Below are 22,788 nucleotides of genomic sequence, written 5' to 3' on the forward strand. Positions count from 1 at the left end.
GAATAATACTTTCCTATGTGGGTATAAGTAGAAATAGTGAACCTAGGAAATGGTAGGTAAAATACTTACCCATATATACATTCTTAGCTCTTTGGAATTCAGAATTCTAGTCATTTTCATTAATTTTTGAATGCCATCTCATTATAAAATCACTAACGTAAAATTAGTAAAAGATGGCAATTTTCTCCATCTTTAAGCAGAGACACTTTAGAATTTTAAGGTTTTAAAATAATTGTTTTTAATTGCAGTTTTTCTTCTTGGCCTTTGCCTACCCTTGTTTTTTTAAAGGACTGGAAACAAAAGAGGGATATGGAGGCATAATGAGCAAAGGCTAGTGTACTCTTAAATTCCTTTTTCCTTTTCATATTAACTGTTAATAGGTTATGTCAGGCCTTTCACCCATGCTTTCAGCTACTAGTTGACTTCCATCCCAGAACTGGAGGCAGTATATTTTAATTATTGTAATATAGAATAGAGGTTGGGATAATCTTGCCTGACCTCATCCCCCTTCCTTTCTATGCTTTTATTGTGGGTCATTTCTTAGTTTCTTTCTCTGTTTTTATTGTTCCAGTCTCCTCTCTTTTTTTTCCCCAGTAACTCTTCCCCCATTCCCCTTCTCCTTCCTGATATGGCTTGTGACTCATCCATTTTCTTATCTAAGCCTTTCTTGGCCTGCTGGGACCTACTTGGGAGGAGTTTGAGAGCTATAGGAATCATTTTGTCCTGTATTGGGGTTCACAGGACCTGAGCTCAGATACTTCCTCTGTCACTATGTGACCTTTGTGCAAGTTGCTATTCACAGCCTTTTGGGGCATGTTTTCTTTATCATTAAAATTAAGGGGTTGGATAACCTTTAAGGTTCTGTCCAGCTGTAAATCTGTGAGCCTGTTTTCCTATTTCCTACCCTAATGACAAACCAAATAACCCCATAAAAACTCTTTCCCTTTCATTGGATTTAACATATATATATATATATATATATAGTTATATATGTAAATATAAATATATATGTATTTCTTTATTTTACCCTAGGAGAGGCATTAAGAGAGACACTTTATCTTTTTCTGTTTCATTGTAAGCTGTAGTGCTTGAGAGTAGCAATGGCAAGAACCTTGAGGTAGGAATACTGAGAAAGCAGTCTTTGTTGTGACTCACCACAGTTTTAATAAGAGGTCAGCTATGAAAAAGTAACTAGGGAGAGGGTAGGAAATAGTCTTTTATTGTACCTCCAAATTTAAAGAAATTAGAGTTTTTATGTGAAGATGAAATATTATTTTTTGGGTCTAATTAATGTCTAGGCTATATAAATGTACCCTTATGCATAGAAGCATATGAATGAATGAGGCTTTGAGACAATATTGTGGCCATTATTATTCTGATTCTGCATTGATAATTTATTCTTTCTGTTATGAATAGTCTCAAGTTGTTAATTTTATTCAGTCCTTTGAATTTTGTGGTCACATAGAGAATAAATCTCATTGGATTGGGAGAGACTTCAAAAATAGATTTTTAGAGCCACTAGAGACCATTATTGTTCAGTTGTTTTAGTCTTCATGACTCCATTTGGGGTTTTCTTGGCAAAGATAAAGGAGTGGTTTTTGCCATTTCCTTCTCTAGCTGATTTCATAGGTGAGGAAACTGATACAGAAAGGGTTAAGTGACTAGTCCAGGTCACACAGCTAGTAAGTATCTGAGGCTGGATTTGAACTCAGGTCTTCCTGACTCCAGGCCTGGCACTCTATCCACTATACCACCCAGTTGCCCTGAATAGACTAGAGTTTGCAATTTAGTAGAGTTACTGTGTGTAAAACATTGAACTAAAAAAAAAAAAAAAAGCATTGAACTAGAGATAAAAAGACAAAAATGGGAACAGTCAGTGCCTTCATGGAGCTTCTGCTTCACGGATACCATTGTGGTACAATTTCCTCTTTTTGAATAATGAAGAAAGGTCCATTTCAAATCCAGATAATCATGCTTTATTTTAAACTAATTTTTTCCTCAACCATCTTTACTGTGAAAATTACCTGAGGCTCCTTCCTTTCTAATGATTTCCTTTTATTTTAAAGTTTCTTTTTACTTTCTTACCTAAAGTCTTTAGCTATTGTTTATGAAGTGAGAATGTGGTGTTTAATTACTCTTTCTAAAGGCATATTCATTTTGAGATATGCTGGGACATATCCTCCTTTTGCTCTTATTCAGATTTATTTTGATACTTACCTGTAATGATATTCTTACCAAATTCCTTGATTGAAATCTAAAATGGATCCATCTAGTGCCAGATTTCATACTCTAGTAGTATGTTTACTGCTTACTAGAAATCAGAGAATACTGTGAGCTTTATTTTGGACTGTAAAGTTTATTGCCAGCTAAAGGATAAGAAAAGCTTTTCCAACAAGTACAGCTATAAACCAGCTTATAGTATAACCTAAACCTAGACATTGAATGACCACACTTAGTAACCTTGGAGAGTTACACCTGACTAATTCTTCGTTACTGAACACTTCAGGTTAAGTGAGGCAGAAGAAGTGCTGGTTGCTGGGAAGAGAAGAGAAGCAATGGGATATGTTGAAAGGAAAAAGAGAGCTCCTTGTGGGATATTTTTAATTCTGTCTACTGTGCTTGTCCTTTCTGTTCAGTGAAGGCAGAACTAGATGGTCTCAAGAGAAACATTGGCTACCCTCTCCCCTCCCCACTCCCAACCCCAGAGAGCTTCATATGTCTGAAGAGCCATAGTATGGCCTTGTGGGACATAGATAATGCCCTTTTAATGACATCTGAAATTAATACCTTTAGTATAATCCTTTAGCAAAGAAATGAGAAAATTGAATTTGCAAAGCTCTATTTTGTAAAAAGAGATTTGAGGAAGAAAAGAGCCACACATTTGTGAATAGATGCTTAAGTAGGTGCTTGAAATAAAATATCACTTGAGCAAACTGTCCTATACCAAAAAGTCTTAGACACCAAAATAACGTGACAGGTTGCAAGATAATGCCCATTTCAAGGCTTTATCCACAACAAATTAAAACTAGAACAGTTGACATAATAGAAAGGCATACTGTGTCCTTGGTACTCTTGTTTCTAAACTGCATTATTATAAAATGTGTCTGTCAGTAAATCACATAGAAAATGTGGTACCCTGTTAAATAGCTGTCAACTCTTCTATTTTCAAATTCCTGTATGATTTTCAAGTAATTCTAAAATAGTTTCAGAAATAATCTCACAAGTGCTTTTTTTTAAGCTATCCCCCCAAAACCTCCAAACTGTAAAGCTATATGTCAATTTTTAGACTTGTGTTGAGAAGCTTTCAGATATATTTTATATATAGAAAATTATGTATCAAATAATTTGATTTTGTCATTGAGGGTGTTAAAGGATACTATTTTCTGTCTATTAAATTGTCCATGTCCTCTATTTTCTCGGTAAATATTAGTGATGATAATGTTACCAACTGTTCTTATGGACTGAAGCGTTCTTTGTGGATTGAAAATCAGTATGTTTGAAAGTGAACAGTTAATTCCCCTCTCCCAGCAGTATCCTGCCCAGTGCTTCTTTTGGTTTTGCAAAATGCCATTGTTTTTTTTTTATTGGAAATTATAAAAGGAATCCTTAACAGTAATTCCAGAAAGTAGATTTTGACAACAATATACAGTTGTCTCTCACTCTAGCTGCTCTATCCATTGGCTTGTGGTGGACTTTTGATAGATCACGAAGTGGTTTTGGCCTTGGAGTAGGAATTGCTTTCTTGGCAACCTTGGTCACTCAACTACTAGTCTATAATGGGGTTTATCAGTAAGTATTTGTCTTTTTGGTGGTGGTTTATGATGAATGAAAAGAAAAATGGATTTCAACATGCTTAGAAATTGAGTATATCTGATTCATCACTTTCATGATAATTTTCTTTTAAGTCAGATTTTTCTGGGCTTAGTTGTCTTTTTTCTATGTACCACTAAAAATTATGTCTTTCATTCTAGATATACATCTCCAGATTTTCTTTATGTTCGTTCTTGGTTACCATGTATATTTTTTGCCGGTGGTATAACAATGGGAAATATTGGTCGGCAACTGGCCATGGTAAGTTGAAGTTTTGTTGTATACTATTTTAGTTAGTGGAGTGTTTTATTTCATAGTTATATATTACTTTAAAGAAATCTTATTTGTGAAGAAAGAAAATTTCTTAAAGATCTATCTACTTTGAAAACACATTGAAATGAACAGTTTGGAGCAGATGTTGAGTTGTAATGATTTTGAAAAGATAGATGTTATGAAAGGAGAAACTAAAAAGAATTCATGTGACCAACACATTACATTCAGTTTGAGTTCACAGTGTTCCAGGTAGTGGCATACTCAGAGTGTTATTTAGTTAATTCCCATTGGTAAATTTTACCACTTTTTTTTGCTCTTCTGTTAGATTTAGCATATTATTAACTTTTAAAAAGATTCCCCATTGATACCTTCCTCGTTTTTTTTTTTTGAGCAAGTTAGATTAATTCACTACCTTTAGTAATCGTGATGTCTAAGTAACGTCTAGTACTTTTTCTTGCCTTCAATCAGTTGTGCAAAACCTGTGCTTAAATTTTTAAGGGTATTTTACATAACAGTGTTTGGTTTCCAGAATAGTGCCTAATGTGTTGGTTCCTAATGATATTATTCTTTTCAAATTGCAAAATGTCTACATGTTCTCAAGATAAGTAAGCATACTCGAGTCCTTAAGTCTAGCTGCCCTTCTTTGGTATTTTTTACTTGATGATCATACAAAAAGATTTACTCTTTTCAAGTAATTTCAGTCTTAAATTATACTTATATATACAAACATGTTTACCTGCTTTTTAGACCTATAACTAAGCTTTCTAATTATCTGCAAATATTCCTTTTTCCACATTCTTATCATATCCTAAAAATTCTGCAAAGCATTTTTGCTTTATATTTGCTTGGGATCTGTTTTGTAAAAGAAAGGTTCATTTGTTAACTTTTTAATTTTTTGCAGTATGAATGTAAAGTCACTGCAGAAAAATCTCATCAAGAATGAAGAAAGCAAAAATATGTTTTTGTACAGAAAAAAAACAAGATTTAAAGAAGCATGTAAATGATAGAGATACCAAGAAAACATTGGACTGTAAAATTGCTAAGATGCAGTTTTTTCCTTCAGTGGTATATATTACTGCAATCTGTGATTGCTACTTCTGTCAATCAGTTACAGACCTTTGTGTATTTGATTTTAGTAACTGTAAAAAGATGAGGATGCACCACAAATAAGAATACTGGTTAATAGAGGAGTTAATTTTTTTTTTAACATAACACATATTGTATCACAATGTTAACGTGCCAAAACATTCTATTATTGTCATGTAGAAAATGAGTATGCTATGAACATTTTAAAAATTATTGAAATGGCATAATATAAAGAGGAAAGCCAAGAATTCAATTGAATGGCTGATATTTTCTCTTTTATTTTTTATTTTCCTGCCTTTTATTTTTCTATGCACAGCAGTGTGAGTTATGGGTATTCTACTTTATTGTTGGAATTCTATTTTAATGTGTAAAGAAAAGCCTAAGTATTTGAATTTTTTGTCTTTTGTGATAAAGATGAACTTTTTGTGAATTGTTTTAAAATACATATCTACCTGCAATACTGGAGAGGATCCAAAGAGTAAACAACTATTTAGACAAATTTTACTAGTATTGTATGTGAAGCCCATGAGAGATTATCAGCATTATTATTTTTCAGTATGAATTTAGGAGAGGATGGAGTAGGCAAAAATAAGGGTCACAAAAGAGTAAAATTAGAATGAATGTGAATTTTTGGGGAAAAAAATGGCTTTCTGCAACTACGCAATGTTTAAAGTGGCTTTTTAACAGTCACAAGGAATTTAGCACCTCTTAATTCTTTTGCACATATAAAAAAACTCCCAAATCTGTAGAAGTGAAGGTTCTAATGCTCTTTACGGGGTTCTGGTAATTGTTAACAAACCATTTTGGCTTGGTTCACTTATCATTAGAACCCTTGGATTTATGGCCTCATTATATGCAATTGGGGGCATGTAATTTTTTTATGTATTAACATACCCAATAGTGAAGAGTTCCAGTCTATTGGTTAAATATGTATTGAAAGTTTTATGTATATTAAAGGTCTTGTTTAAAAGTTTTGTGCATTTTATCTACTTTTTAAGATTATAGTCCCTTAAGAATAGTTTTAAAGTATATTATTATCCATTAATTTATTTCCAAGTTTCATATTTGAAATTGATAATACATTTTTGCTACATGGGGGAAATTATTTCAAAATATCCAGTGTATGTATGCATGTAGGTATACATAACTACGTGTATATATTACATAATATATACACATATGTCTATATATATATATCTTTACATATGCCCACATTCTCCTATAATATCAGGTAGATTTTAATAAATAAAACTTTAGTTTCAAAAACTCGTTACCAGATTGAGACCATTTATGCCAGATTTAATCTGCTTTCACATTTTGATGTTGATATTTGTGAAATCCTAAAAATAGAATTTATACTGACCATGTGGACCCAGCCTTTACTACAGTAGCATGTGTAGGCTACTATAAATTATTATGCTATCTTCAAGAAGCTATCATTAATTTAGAATAAATAGGTATATATTTTAGATACAACTTTATAAGCACTATAAGATCTTTACTAAGAAGTTAGAAGATTTCTGATGTATTTACTTTAAAACTTGCTTTTAAGAGCAAAATGCATATTAAATATGTAATTATCATTTCTGTACTTTTTTTGTCTTAGTAGTTTGTAATGATCATACTGTGAAACGGCCTGATGGGTCAAATAACGTATACAGTTTTAACTTGTCAGAAGAAAGAAGAAAGAAAAATAAGTCTATTATTTGAAGAGATTATTATGATATATATATCAACATCAGGCTTTTAAAAATGTTTTGCAGATTATCTGAAAAACTAAAATGTAATGAAAATCTGGTATTAAGATCTTGTAGAAGCACAGTTAATATTTATGTATTAGTCTAAGAAGATTATATTAAACATTTATTAAGTACCTGTCATATTGAATATACAGCCTGGGGCTTGGAAAAATGGACATGTAGGCCGAGTTGAGAAATAGGCATTGAAAATAAAATCTCTTTCACACTTTCTTCATCAGACAGGTAGCTTGACTTTTAGGTTGGGTAATTTTCGGAACCATCACTTTAAGTTGGCAAAGATTCCCAGTTCCCTTTTAAGTATTTCATTCTACTTCAGTGATATATTTTTTAACCATATTTCTAATTCCAAAGCCATCTGCATTTTTATAATCTTTAACTTTTTGTAGATGATTATTATAATTACTTTGTGTCAATTCTCTCAGCTAAATGCCAAGGCTAGTTCTTTCTCTTTTCTCATAAATTAGTTTTTTGCACATTTTATAATCATTTTCCTGTAGTTTTCCTCTGGATTTTATTTTTTTACTCAGAATGTGTATGATATCTAATTGTTAAGAAACTAACAGTAAGTATGGTTGCTAGAATTGAAAAGATAGTAAATATGGAAATGGAAGACAGCACTTTGTGATAGAGTGGGATCTTGTGACAGTTGTATGTTTATTTAAGGATCATATTTAAAAATTTTTTATGTTGAACAAACTGACAAAAAACTCAAAATATTAATTATGTCTAAGAAATAATTAGTTTCAATAATATGTATCTTATTCTTGTTATCTTTTTTTTTAGTATCTGATTTTTAAGTTAAGTTACAAGAAATGTCCCCCCCCCCCTTTTTTTGTATTAGAATAAAGGGACAAGGATTATGTTTACTTCATCTTTGCATCTACCCTAGCACCTTGTCAGTGCCTTGAACAAAGTAGATCTTTAGGTAATGGATAAATGAGTGCATAATGGATGAATTTTTATTGCCAGTTGATTCTCTCTTTTGTCTTTGTTTTTACTTAGTGAGAAAAAAGGTTTTTATATTTTTGTCTTATAACATGCCACATACTTCATTCCAGGAAACAATGCTGCATAAAACTCACAGATTTGGAAATGGGTATCCCTGAGGAGGAGGAAAAAAAGGAAGTGAGGAAAGACTCATCCTCTTGACTCCAACACACAGTGCTATTCTCTTAAATCTTGTGGTGGGGGAATATTGCACCCATTCCTTACCATGGCTATACTGAAAGAATTCTACCAATGAGTTTGTTTATTGACTCTCCTTTAATTAGGGGAACATAAATGAGTTTTTCTTCCTCTTTCCCACCCCACCTCAACCCCCAAATTCTTTGAATTTGATAAATTCTACAATTTTCCCTTACTTTTCACCTCACACGTTTAGAGACTCATTTTTTAAGGACTGCATATGTCTGTTATCCTCATAGACAGGCTTTTGAGTTAGCTCTGACTTCAGGTAAAAATCCCTTTGAAAGAGATGCCATTACAAGAGCTGTTCTCTATAAGGAAACTTTCCATGGTGTAGCTTTGTTTTGTTGATCTAGTTACAATTCCCTGCGATGAATAATTCAGTACTCCTACCCCTTTCAAGATGTTCCAAAATCTTAGTACAGTTTTTATTCTTAATAGCTGAAGTTTAAAATTGCACAAAGACTTTTGGAACACCTTGTGTTCATACTACATGGGGAAAAGAGGAAGTTTTTCTTTGATCAGGAAAGTAATACTGGGGAATTATCTCTTTATGCTTTCTCTGCAACCATTTTCTTTTCTTCAGTAGTCCTTGCAGAATACTAGGCACTTGCTAGCATTCCTTAAACCGTTTTGACTGACAAGCGTCTTAAGCCACCTAGTCCAACTTCTCATTTTGCAGATGAGGAAACTGAGGCCCAGAGAGGCTGACTTGTCCAAAGTCACAAAGATACTAGGTGGTAGGACTTGTATTCAAATTCAGATCCTCTTACCCCAAATTCAGAGTCCATTCCACCATGCCACATTCACAGCACTTCTGAGTATTTCTTTACCAAAAAGCTAGTTTTTAGCATTTCTGCACTAGAAATGTGATTTCTAGCAACTGTGCATTCTACTAGCAAGAATTCTAGCAAGAATTTGGTTATTCTGTTGAGCTTGTATGGTATGATTTGAGCCTCATTTCTCATCTGTAAAATAGAGATAATTGTTTCATTGTTATGTTTCGTAGGATTGTGATAAGAATCTAATTCATTTCATAGGATTATGGTAAGAATCAAATTTGTTAAAGTAGAGGCAGCATGGTGGCTTAGTGGTTAGACTACTGGGTTTAGGATCAGGAAGACCTGAGTTCAAATCCAGCTTCAAATATCAACTCTCCAACCCTGAGCAAATCACTTAACTTCCATCTGCCTCAGTTTCCTCCATTATAAAATGAGAACAGTAATAGCACCTACCTTCCAAGGTTGTTGTGAAGATTGAATGAGACATTTGTAAAAGCATTAAGCACATTGCCTAGCATATACTAGCGTATATGCCTAATAAATTCTTGCTTCCTTCCTATAAAATTCAATACTGGGGCAGCTGGGTAGCTCAGTGGATTGAGAACTGGGGCAGCTGGGTAGCTCAGTGGATTGAGAGTCAGGCCTAGAGACGGGAGGTTCTAGGTTCAAATTCGGCCTCAGACACTTCCCAGCTGTGTGACCCTGGGTAAGTCACTTGATCCCCATTGCCCACCCTTGCCACTTTTCTACCTAGGAGCCAATACACAGAAGTTAAGGGTTTTTAAAAAAATTCAATACTAATGTGAGATTGTCATCAGCCTTTTCACTGTGTTAAAATGGCATATTTGCTTATGCAGCACATTCAAGAGAAAATATCTCTACTTTTCTGCTTCTCTTCCTATTAGCACTTATGAAATCTAGGAAACCTGTCACTTTGTGATTTACAAGATAGACTTTTCCAGGGTATGTCAACAGTTGTGAAGACAATGTTGTCAAGCATCATATGGCAGTTCAGATTGATAATGATGTGGCTGTAAAAGACTTGGCTATTGATGGGCCTCTTGTCAAAACTGATTGCCATGTGTGTGCAATTTTTCCCTTTCAGTGTTTCACTGGTTGAACATTTAATGAAGAGTCTGTGGTGTGAAGGGTTTGTTTTCATTCTAAACAGGAAATCTAAACTTAGGCCAGTTACTTTCTCTTTGTCTCTGACCTGGCCTTCCCAAAGATAATGTTTTCAGTGCTTAGTGTATTTCCTAAAGGTTTGGGGCTTTAAAAAGGAAATGTTCTCTCAATAGGTGGTGTGACCATTTAGAACAATTTCTCTTTTTATCTGAAAGTAGTAGAGCCTCATTGTGCCATTGCTGTCCTGTGATGCTGATCTGCTCACAAGACTCTCCTCTGCCTTTTGGTAAAGGATCTCTCAATGCACCTTGTACAGAATAGGGTCAGAGACTGATTCATCATTATAAGCAATCGGGTAGACAAAGGGGGGAAGAACAGTGTAGGTGGGGAAACTATTTATTTTAGATGGAAATCTTTAAAAAACCATACCTTAGACTTTTGGTTCTATAGACCGAAGCTCGTTTTTATTCCCTTTATCACCTTCACAAGTCACTTTAAGATCTCGGAATGACTACTCCATGGTAGTAAACAATATACTTTCTTGAAACAGTCCTTTTTGTTTTGTACAAACTCAAGATCAACAAAGGAGGACTTTAGAGAGAAAATAAATGACAGCGTCATCTTAGCCTTCCTGTGGATGTAACTGGAAGTATATTGTCTGTAGAATTGATTTGTAAAACCCCAAAATCCATCTTTAAAGTATAACTCAAAAATGTTTGTAAAGCAACTATTAGTGGAATTATCAACATGTCCCTATCTTGGATGAGGTCAATAGTGAAACCAGGAAAATATATATTGTTATAAATCTTCTTGGAATTGTATGTATTATTGATTATAGCCATATTGATTAACTTTTTGCTTCAGAGAAATCAGTTTTTAGAACGAAGCATAACACCTCATCCAAAATGCAAATGACTGCATACTCTTATAAATGTGTTTGTCAGTTAATTAAAACATCCTACTATATAACATTTTTTATGAAATTGCTTTCCATTTATAGTAACAAAAAATACACCAAATAAAAGAAAAACTAAGTTTTATACTGTAATTATTTTTGATACTTTAGATTTAAGGAAGCAATATAGTCATACAACGTAAGGGCACTGGGTTTGAGGCCTGCCATTTACCATCTGTGTGACTGTAAGCAAGTCATTTAACTTATTGAGTCAGTGTTTTCATCTGTAAAGTATTCCTTTTAAGTAGCTACTGTCTGCAAGGCACCTTGTGCACCTTTGGGCTGCAAAGAAACCAAAAGGAAACAGCCCATGCCTTGAGCTTGTGTTTTAGTCCAGGGAAATAAATCAAAGGTAATTGGAGGAAAGAGAGACCTTAACAAGTAGTGAGGGTAGTAGGGGTGGAGTTCAGGGAAGTTCTGGAAGATTCTGAGAGGCAGCGATGAGGAGGAGAAGGGCATTCCAGCTGTGAGAACTGCTAGTGCAATTGGGCCTGAAAGAAGAAGACACACAAAGGGTATTTGGGGAAATCTCTATCGGATTGTATTAGAATTGTAAGTATTGTATTAGAAGTCAATAGAGGTCAAATGTAGATAATTTCCTGCCTACTTCACAGGAGTACAGTGAAAAAAGTACTTTGAATTCTCAGTCAATAAAGCTTACTAAATGCTGAGTGCTGTGTTCAGTTCTGGGTTTAAAAAAAAAATAATAATCCTTGCCCTTAAGAGACATTTTCATGTGGGAAGCATATAAATGTATTGTTTATTTTCTCTGGCCTCCTCGGGGTTTGGGGATGCCTTTGAGGGGTTGAGATCTTTTAATTCTGTCAGTTTGAGCCTCCATTCTAGTCATCTTCCCCACCTGTCCATAGTTGCCCACAGTTCCACCATAACCATTTAACATTAATTTGCCTTTACAAAGAGATATTTACTTCCCAGGTAGAGCAGGGAGAAAAGAGACATGTTCCCTCTTCCCAACACTTTTTTGTGGGGCACATTCTACTCCACCCTCCCTCTGCTTGGGGAGGGGGAGCTCAGACTTCTCTTAGACTTGTCCTAGTTTCTGCAGATTCTGGCCCACATGCGGCATAACTGCTGCACGAGTCCTGTCTCCAAGGCTGTGGGACCTCCATGCTAGATGGACCAGCTGCCAAATTTGCCATAGACTTGACTTTGGGACTGTACCAAACTCACAAGATGATAACCTTCACTCAGCTTCAAGTGGAAGAACAATCTCAGAGGCCACCTGTCTGGTGCTCTTTGAGTGCCGGCCAGTGCCAGGTGTGTGGGCATAGCCCATCTGGGAAGCTGGCATCCCTCAGGGCACTCCCATTACAGACTGTCCTGGAGGGAGGCTCCCCAGCCTTCTACACAATGGCACAGCAGCACCCTGGGCATCCCCAGGACAGGCGCAAGTAGGTACAGACAAGACTCCTACAGAGTAGAGGGAACGAACTTTGCAGGAGAGAGAGGTCTTCTGACAAAAGGCAATCTGGAAGCCCAGCCTTGAAGGAAGCTGGGAAGGCTGAAGGAGAAATGGAGAGAGCTTCCAGGCAGTGGGGATAGTGAGAGTAAAGGCTCAGAAATGTAGGCGGTGCACCATGCAAAGAACAGCCAGGAGGCTAGTGGCACTGGGTGATACATTTTCTAGGGGGGCGTGCATGGGCTTCCCCACAAGCAGCAGCAGATCGGAGGCATGTCTTGGGTCAGCATTTGCTCAAAACTATAGCTCATAGTTTCTTTGATTAGGCCAACCAGATGCAGGAATTTCAAAGCCAGACATTGGAAAATATATGAAAACGAAGTGTTTTCTTTCCCACATGGGGTACACGCACACAGAGTTCTTGATGCCACCAGTAAGAGAGGGGAGGCATGATATTGGAAGAATGCATCCCTGAGTAGCATCCCAGCTGGATTCTCTGCCTCCAGTGCTGTTTGCCTCCTCAGAGGACCCACTGTGTCTCCCAGTCACGTCACTGGCCTGAGGATTCCTTTCTCTTTGGGACTGGAATCCCTCCTGGGGTTCTACTGCTCTTGGTTAGCATTGCCTCTGAGCCACTCACTCTGCTGCTTTTTGCTGGTCTCTGCAAGGTCATGTTCCCTTTACCAGTACTCTACTGCAATTGTATCTTTAAAAATGCAATAGGATCCTTTAATCACACATTTTTTTTCTTGGTATTAGGGTAAAAGTTTGGCCTTAATTCTAAAAAAGTCTGTAAGTGTTTAAACTGTTTATGACATTTTTATAGTATATGCAATGATTTTTCGGAATGAATACTTAAATGTGACTTGATTTTTGAAGGTGTTATTAGAATGGGTGCTTTTCTCAGACTTGCATTATTTTTTAACAAGGAAAATTAGAACATCGACATTTGCAGGTATTTTAGTGTTCATATCCTTCCACTCTCTTTTCTAGGTTTCTAAGACTATCTTAACATAAGAAATCCTGGAAAGTACTTCACTAAAGGCCTATCTTGAAGGCTTATCATGTATGGATGTGACCCTGGGTTTTTGAAGACCTGGCCAACTGAGGGCAAAAGTCTACTAAGCTCTGCTAGGGTCTACTAAACTGGAGAGAAATTGTCATCAAATATGGGCTCACCGATCAAAACTTTATTTTTGGTCGAATTCTTTTTTAAAAAAAAAACAAACAGATTACATGTATGTTGCCTGAGGATAGGTCTTGCTATATTCAGAGAGTTTGACCATAGGATGATGCATTTTTAGACCATTCTTCAAGATCATCTACTAAATTATAGCAAAATTGAATAGGTGGGAACAAATCTCCTCTAAAAGTAACACCAAGCTCAAATCCTAATCGTGGTGAAGTGGGTTCCAACAGGTGCAGATGAGTGGCAGGGTGGGACAGGTCATTCAATCATTTCCTTTGCATCTGCCTCTTCTTGATCCCACTTGGGGCTTACTTGACAAAGATAATGGAGTGGTTTGCCATTCCCTTCCCCAGCTCATTTTACAGATGAGGAACTGAGAAAGAGGATAAAGTGACTTGTCCAGGTCACACAGCTAATAAGTGTCTGAAGTCAGATTTGAACTTAGGAAGATGAATCCTGACTTAAGGCCTGGCACTCTATCCACTGCATCACCTAACTGCCTCCTGGGAGGCGTAGTACTGATAAATACTACAGAACATGGGAAGGCATTCCTAAGAACATAAGAAATGTGATTGTTTAGATAACTAGCAATCCTGGGTCAATCTAAATTTTTATTTTTAAGTGTCAAGGGATAGTGTGTGTGGAAAAAAAAAAGGTCCCATTCGGTGCTCTTCCTCTTAAACAATCTTGCATATATTTTTTATTTTTTGTATGCTTACACATATAATTGTTGTCTTCTCCTTTTGGCTGTTAGCTCTTTGAGAGTAAAGATTGTTCCATTTATTGTATTTGTATCCTTAGCACCTAAAACAAATGCTTGTCATATAATACTTAATAAATGCGTGTTGATTAATTGAGCAAGTGAGTGTTATGTTTTTTTTAACTACTATTTCTTACTAACCACTACTTCTGGGGGCAGCTGGGTAGCTCAGTGGATTGAGAGTCAGGCCTAGAGACGGGAGGTCCTAGGTTCAAATCCAGCCTCAGACACTTCCCAGTTGTGTGACCCTGGGCAAGTCACTTGACCCCCATTGCCCACCCTTACCACTCTTCCACTTAGGAGCCAATGCACATTAGTTAAAGGTTTAAAAAATTTAAAAAAATTAAAATTAAAAAAAATAACTACTACTTCTGATTAGGACAAAGCCATGGACAATCATGTATGCAAATGAATAGGAGAAAGGAGGTTCTTGTAATAATCCAGATGAAAGATAATGAGATTAGGGTACTTGAAATGTGAATAAAAAAATAAATACTGAATAAGAGAAGTGACAACTGATTTGATGTGGCAGGGTGAAGGAGAGGAATAACTGATAGATGATTCAAGATTTCAAGCTTTGGTAACTGGGAGAATGGTGGTACCTTTAACAAAAGTTTTGAAGGAGGGTCAGATTGGTGAAAAAATTCATACAGGTATGAAAAAAGTGAACGAAGCTACAAAGGTAGGAGAGAACAAACTAATATTCAAGGACATCCACTATTCTAATTTATTTGGAATCTTGACTGTGCAAGGAGGTAAAAAAAGATAAATCTGGAAATCTAGTGCTAGATTATGGGGGGCTTCAAAAGCCAGTTTGAATTTGACTGGGTAGATAATAGGAAATTGCTGAAGACTTTTGAGCAGAGTAAAGAAGAAGAAGGACCAGTGGCATCATGATGAGTGATGTCTTGGCTTAAGCATGATTTGGATTTTCGTGAACCAGTGGCACAAAATCATCAGCTTCAGTCTCTCTTCCAGAGGCACTGATGCCCAGTGGCAAGACAAAAGTCAGGACAACTGGTGTTGGCTTGGGATGCTATGGATAACCTTGGCTTCTTTGTTGCCTTACCAAACTAATTGTTCCATGATGCTTCAGCTGTTTTCATGGATGTTGGAACAGATTATTCTCACTTGCCCATTCCACTGGGAGAAGTCTTCACATAATTTGGGGAGACATCCTTCTAGATCATTAACAGTTTTAAAGCTTATTGGCTACCCTCAACCTGGTTTAGCCCTTCTGCCAAGATGTTTTACTGTGGTGTGGCTGCTGGTCATGCTACAACTTCTTGGAAATACTACTAGTCTTTCCTGAACACCCCAAGTGTCAGGAGCACCAAAAAAAAAAAAAAAAAAAAAAAAAGGCCTAGGAATGAGGAGACAAAGAAGAATAAATTCCATAGATTCAGTTAGAATATTTTAGAGATAGAACTTGAGGTCATTTTTTCCCTTCCTATAAGTCAAATCCTCTAGTTACTACATAATACTGCCTTAGCCAGAAAGTTATTCTTAAATTAGAATAAAGATTAAATTAGAGAGGAGAAACAAGTAGAAATAGGAAAAACTATTAGAAAGTGATGACAATAGGCCAAACCAATAATAATGAGGGTCTGGTCTAGAACAATGTGAATACAGAATAAGGAAACATCCGAACAATATCATGGAGAAAGAATTAAAAGGTCTTGTCATTGGATTAGATATGAGAAACAGAAAGGGAAGAGTCAAAGATATCACCTAGGGTTCAAAATGAGAGCTTGGGTGAGTGGTGGTACCATTGATGGCAATACTTAGAACATATAGATTTGAGGGAAAATAGTAAGTTTAGTTTTAGACATATTTAGTTTGAGGCGCTAGTGAAAAATCCAGGGAAAGATGTCATGCAGGCGATTAGAGAGAAAGATCTTGAACTTTACGAAAGTCTAGAGATTTGTGAGTTGTATGTACAGATTATAATTGAAATCATTAATGAATGAATTACCTGGAGAGAATATAAAGAGAATTAATTAACAGGCATTTATTAAATGCTAGTGTTTATTACTCCAGATGAAAATCAAAATGAAACAGTCCCTGCCTTCCAGAAGATTACATTTTATTAAGAAATGTAAGAGGAGATGGTATGTACATAAGATTATACAAAATACATAAATAAATTACAAGATTATATAGAGAGGATTCTAGTAACCGGGCAAATGAAGAAAGGCTTACTGAGGAAAGTTACACTGGAGCTGAGTTTTGAAGGAAACAAGGGATTCTAAGAGGCAAGAGATAAAGAAGCTCATTTTAGGAAGAAGGAGCAACCTTGAAGATAGTGGGTGGAGTGTCATTTATGAGGAGCAACAAAGAAACCACCCTGACTGGACCTCAGAAGTTTGGGAAGGTATATTGGAATTAGATTATAAAAGGCTTTAAAAGCCCCAGAGAGGAGTTTTAATTGTTCTTAAAGCAATAGGAAATATTGAATAAGGGAATAACAATGTCATGTGCTTTAGGAAAATTATTTTTAGCAATTGTGTGAAGATGGATTGGAATGGGGAGAAACTTGAGGCAAGGAGTACAATTAGATTATTGAAATAACCTAAATGAAAGTCAGTGAAGGCCTGAACTAGAGTGTTAGGCAAATGAGAATGGAGAAAGTAACATACAATAGATATTGTGAAGGTAAAAATGCCTGGCTTTATCCCCTGATTGGATATACTAGGTGGCAGAGTTGAGTACTAAAATTTGGAGTCAGGAAGACTTGAGATGGAATCCTGCCTAACTCTGACTAGCTGTGTGACTAGGAAAGTCACTTAGCTTCATTAAGCCTCATTTTCCTCATATATTAAGTGGGTATTATAATAATAGAACCTTCCTGTCAGGATTGTATGAGATCAAATGAGATGAGGATATATGTAAGAGCATGTAAAAGGAGGTGTTCTGGTAAATAACAAACTCACCGGAAAAAATGTACATACTTTTAAAGTTTAATCTTCAATTTCCATCACTTTCTTAATTTGACAATCAATAAAACAACAAATCAAGCCCTACTTGTAGCATTTGCCAATTTTTGAGGTATAAAAAAACTGTGTAAATTACTCATGCTGAACATTTAACAACCAATTCTCATAAGCAAGCTAGTTCAGGCTCTATTGATAAACCTAAAAGACTCTATAAATGCTAGCGATGGCTATTGTTGTTATTATCAATTATTATTATGTGCAGTGAAGGACAGTGAGGAGTTGAAGTTGCTACTGAGGTTGTAAACTTGAGTTGGTGAAAGGATGGAGAAGTCCTACAGAGCGGGATGGCTTTGGGAGGAAAGATGACTTTTCTCCTGAACATATTGTCTTTGAGATGTCTATATTTGGAGTAGTCAATTAAACCAGGTCAGTACCTTGGGAAATACCTCCCTTCAGGGGACAAGAAGAAGATGAAGAGCCAGTGACAGAGGTAGTGGGGACAGGGAATTAACTAGGAAGAATAGAATAACTTTGAAACTAAGGGAAAAGAGAATATAAATAGGATAATATGTGTATAAGAAATATAAAAGGGAAGGGGGAAATATAAAATGACAAGTGAAGAGAAAATGAAGAGAATGTCTGAAAAATCATCAGATTTGGAAATTAGGACATCAGAAACAACATTTGAAAGAGTAGTTTCTACAGTATGGAGAGGCAGAAATTAAAGTACAAGGAGGCAAGAATATAAAGACATCAAGGCACTAGGAACAGACAACTTTCTCCCCCAAATTTGACAGGAAAATGGAGGAAAGGACTGGGAGAGTAACTGCATGAAGAAAAAAGTTACAGAGAGGTATTTTTAAGGTTTGGGGAGACTTGAATATGTTCGAAGGCAAAGAAGGAATTTTAAAAGATGGAGAGATTTAAGAAGATTATGATAAATGCATAAGAGGCTCACAGATCTATGCAAAATCCAAGGAAAGAAAGACAGTTTCCTACTGGAGAAATCAAGGAAGCTCCATAATATATATTTAAATTGGGTCTTGAAAGATGAGATTCAGATTGTTGGGTGTCAGGGAGATAGATAGGAGTGAAGGAACAAGTATTCCAGATAGATAAAGAGCATGAGAGAAAGCATAGATGGGGGAAAGTGTGGAATTTGTACAGAATGCAGTCAAGAACTTAACTCACAAATTTAAAGTTTTTTTTTTTTTTTTTTAAATCAAGGATTTTAGAGTTGGAAGGAATCTCTGTGGCCATCTAGACCAACTTAGGTACAAAACGAATTCCTACTAGACTGACAAATGGTTATCTCCAGCTCTTGTTTGAAGACTTTCAAGGGGAGGAAAACCACAGCTTCTCTGGGTAGCCCTTTGTACTTTGGGAGAACTCTTAATTGTTAGAAATTTTTCCTGATACTGAGCCTAAATTTGCTTCTTGCTGTTTCTACTCATTACTCCAAGTTCCACTTGGACTCTATTGAGTCTCTTTTCCACATAATAATTCAGAAAAATATATTTCTTCTTTGATAAATAGCATTTGAAAGCTGGTCACAACAACTATCTGTACACTTAAATAAGTTACTTAACCTTTATACTCTCTCTGATGTTTCCTGGCCTATAAAAGGAGTGGTTAGAATTCAGAGGTTCTTAACTTGGGGTCCACAGACTCTCAAGGTGTCATGGATAGATTTCATGAGGTTTGCAAACTTAGATGGGGGAAAATTACATTATATATTTATTTTCACCAACCTTCAATTCCCCAAATCAAAAAACCGTAATCTATTGCCAACAGGTCCTGCTCTCTGCTGGCTGGTTGGTTGGTTGGTTGATATCTTTTGTACTCAAAGAGGACCAAAATGACATTACTGCTGATGTCTTTTCACTTATTTCCTCCTCCAACTCATTTTATAGAGGAGGAAACTGAGACAGACAAGGTTATAATGACTTGCCCGCGATCACATGTAAATGTCTGAGGCTGGATTCTGAATTCAGGAAGCAGAGTAGAATATATCCAATATTCTACCTTACACCATAGTAAAGTATAAAAGTATATATATTTTTTTCCTTACTAGGTTGAGGACGTCAAGAAGACATGGTCAAGTTTTCTTTATCTTTGTATCTTCCCCTAGTGCCTAGCATGGTGCTCTCTTAAAACACTCTGAGCACTTAATATGAACTAGTTGAATTAAATTGTTCATGCCTTGTACTAGCCTGTGTTAAATGTGTTTTCCAAGAAAACTACCTTGTGGTCTGGGAAGCCTCTTATGAGACCTCAGGGATATTAATTGTATAGTTCTCTCCCTCGGTTACACAAGTGCTGAAAAAGTGGTTCTCTTCCGAGAGTCTCTTGTCAAAATGCCAGGCACAGTTTGTTTTTGACATTTGAAGCTACCGTTAAATAATAGTCTTGCTTCTGTCATAGCTAATGTTGACTTGAAGGCATTTGGAGTGCATTTCTCAACTCCAGCCTTAACGGGAGACCTGGGTCTTGACAGATATTTCTTCTTGCTTGCCCAAGGCAAGTGAACATAAAGATTTCAATTGTTTGTCTCCTTGATCGAAGCCTTTTACTCTAAAGATGGCACACCGAGCCATGACAATCCAAACCTTCAAATCAACTCCTTGAAGTATGAGTACTACCCTGCTTGTACTACCCCACTATAAATGACATTTGAATCAATTAAATATCTTTGCATTTTAGGACCCTGCAGATCCTGCCTGTTCTGCCTTGGTAAGCCTCTATCAGTCCGGATGTCATACTTAATTACTGGGCTCTTTAAAATCAATAAGCATTTTTATTGTTTCGGTATTTGAGAGGAAACAAGCCCCTGAGCATTAACCCACCAGCAGCATGCTCTGTGTGCCATCTGTCAGAGAGAATTTGGGCCCTTTACGCACGGTGCTTTCTCATGTTGCCGTGTCCATTAGACATTTAATTGACGCTCTTCGTTTTTTTCTGGGCTGAGGAATTTTTTTTTTATTACATTTTTGCCTCTTCTGCCTTATAGGACCTAGCACCAAATACACATTCCTTGCATGTTGCTCTTTCTAACAGGATGTCATTAAAAAAAAAAGTTCCATTTTCAAGGTATTTGGCGGGGAGGCAAGAAGAAGAAAATTGTATTAGAAAAGGTGGGAGGGAACTGTATGCAAGAATTCTACAGAATTCTATAGAAGTTGGCAGGCTTCCTGCCATGCTGAGACCAATAAATAAACATGCAGTTTGCTTCAAAATAAATATCAAGGGCATGGTTAATTAGACAGGTCTGTTTGGTAGTTAAAAAAAAGGTCTGCAAGGAAACTGCACTTCTGTTCTAGTCATTAGCTCAATATTTCAAATAATTAAGGCTACATGATTTTTGAAGAATTGTAGCTAGGGTTATAGATTGTGACTATTTTGAAAATAACCTTTTCTTTCATGCCTTCTTAACACTTAGTTCTTTGGGGATGAGTTTGCTCTACAGCACTATGCTTTCTGACTCCAAATTAGAGGAGTAACTTCTGGCTTTTCAAAACAAAATCAGAGTAAGTAAAATGATCCAGCCATTACTGGAAGCTTTGTTTCTAATGTTCCTGCTTATAACAGATGGATAGAACATTTATTAGGTCCTTAAGTCTAGCACTCTGGATATAAATAAAAGCAAGCAAGACAGTCCTTGCTCTCATGGAGCTTGACAACAGGAGAGGGTGGAGATGTCTTGGAAGTTTGATGGAATCCTGGAAGTCTGGAACAGAAGAAAGCCAAGAGTAGCTCCAGTGGAAAAGTCCATTCTCAGGTGGGGAGGGGTATGGATTTGAGTTCTAATTGCATGGCTGGAGATGTCCTGGAAATGTGAAGCTTTGAAGGGTTGATAATTGTTCAGCAGGGTCATTCTCTAAGGTGATGGTTGATTGTTTTTTCTCTTTTGACCCATATAAATTTATATTTACCCAAGGAGATGTATTTATCACATAATGGTATTTTCCCTCCCCTCTTCTGAGGTGTTTTTACATTTAATTACTTACCTGAATGCAAAAATGGCCATTTTATTGTATTAAATGGACATCAAGAATTCAACAGTGAAAAACATAGGTTTAATTTTTCTGTTATTAAAGATGTATATCTCAGGTATAAGTTCACATCTAGGAAGAAATTTATTTTTAACTTATTAATACTTTTTAATATTTTTCTATTGTGCTAGGCAATCATTTGTTTGCCTTACTTCAATCTGTCGAATCATGAAGAGATTAACTAAACTTGCATCTTTCCCACAAAATAAAAAGCATGAAATAAATTCCTAATAACATCTATTGACCATCACTAATGACCTTAATCCAGGCCAAACAGTTTTAAGGGAAACAAGTAATGAATTATGACATGCTAGATATAAATAAGAAACAACAATTTATTTGCTAGCTATTTTTTCCTTCCTATGTACAGTAATTGTAGTGACTTATTATTTGTTAAAATTTTCTACAGTTGACTCTTCATTGACATGATGACATGGGTAGAGAGTAGAGAACTGATCTTGGCATCAAAAGTTCAAGTCCTGCCCCCAGCGTGTCTTGGCTGTGTGGCCCTCATCACAGGGTCCCAAGTGCCCTGGTCATAGTACCCCAGTCAGCTGTCTAAGACCCAAGTGGCAGAGAAGATGTCCTTGTGCTGAGAGGAAGTTCTTTATCCCGAGTCCCCTGCACAGTGAAATTCCTGGGCTAGTTAGGACAACTCTTCATTATCCATATTAATACAGGGAGAAGAGAAATACACACAGTACTATTCCCCTACTTCCACGACCATTCAAAGACTCATTTGTTTATATTTGGCTTTGAAATTCACACTTGCATAAAAACAGGCCTTTCCAGCTCAACTTGTCCCCAACTAGTGTAGAGAGATGTACAGGTGGCCTACCCAAATTAATGGAGAACTGACTGCCCTGAACTTAACAGGGTTTTCTGTGTTATGAAAACCAAAGGCATCCCACATGATATTTGGAATTATAGGTCTGATAAAGACCATGGGGCATCACCAAAGTCATCCCACTGCCTCCAAGCAAGCTCCTGCCTCTCTAATGCACTTCTGACAGGTTCTTAAAGCCAAGAGAACATCCATTCCCTTATGCATTGATATCTAGAAAGTGTGGGAGGCCTGCATGATCTTTAAAACTCATCCCCACTAATATAGATTACAACTGATAGTGAGACAGTTTTATTTATTTATTTTTAATTTTTAATTTTAATTTTGAATATTTTCCCATAGTTACATGTTTCATGTTCTTTCCCTCTCCCCCAAACCCCCCTAAACCCCCTTAGCTGATGCACAATTCCACTGGGTTTTACACATAGCATTGATTAAGACCTAATTCCATATTATTGATAGTTGGACTAGAGTTATTGTTTAGTGTCTACATCCCCAATAATATCCCCATCAGCCCATGTGTTAAAGTGGTTGTTTTTCTTCTGTGTTCCTCCTCCCACAGTTCTTCCTCTGAGTGTGGCTAGTTTTCTTTCTCATAAGCCCCTCAGCCT

At 36.3% G+C, this 22,788-nt stretch overlaps 1 protein-coding gene across 2 annotated transcripts in view; it reads left to right on the plus strand.

Annotated features, from left to right (window-relative positions):
* INSIG2 (insulin induced gene 2) overlaps nt 1-13,965 on the plus strand; it is a 37,055-nt gene extending 23,090 nt beyond the window's left edge. Inside the window, exons 4-6 of one of the 2 annotated variants that reach the window (XM_044669920.1) lie at nt 3,623-3,789; nt 3,972-4,071; nt 13,390-13,965. In XM_044669920.1, coding sequence (XP_044525855.1) covers nt 3,623-3,789; nt 3,972-4,071; nt 13,390-13,413 — 291 coding nt within the window. In that variant the 3' untranslated portion in view covers nt 13,414-13,965. Of the gene's footprint in view, nt 1-3,622; nt 3,790-3,971; nt 4,072-4,984; nt 5,107-13,389 lie in introns of those variants that run through there. The other variant, XM_044669919.1, reaches the window with a different exon arrangement.
* The last annotated feature ends 8,823 nt before the right edge of the window (nt 13,966-22,788 follow it).

Source organism: Gracilinanus agilis, chromosome 3 (genome assembly GCF_016433145.1).
Source record: "Gracilinanus agilis isolate LMUSP501 chromosome 3, AgileGrace, whole genome shotgun sequence".
Taxonomy (NCBI): Eukaryota; Metazoa; Chordata; class Mammalia; order Didelphimorphia; family Didelphidae; genus Gracilinanus; species Gracilinanus agilis.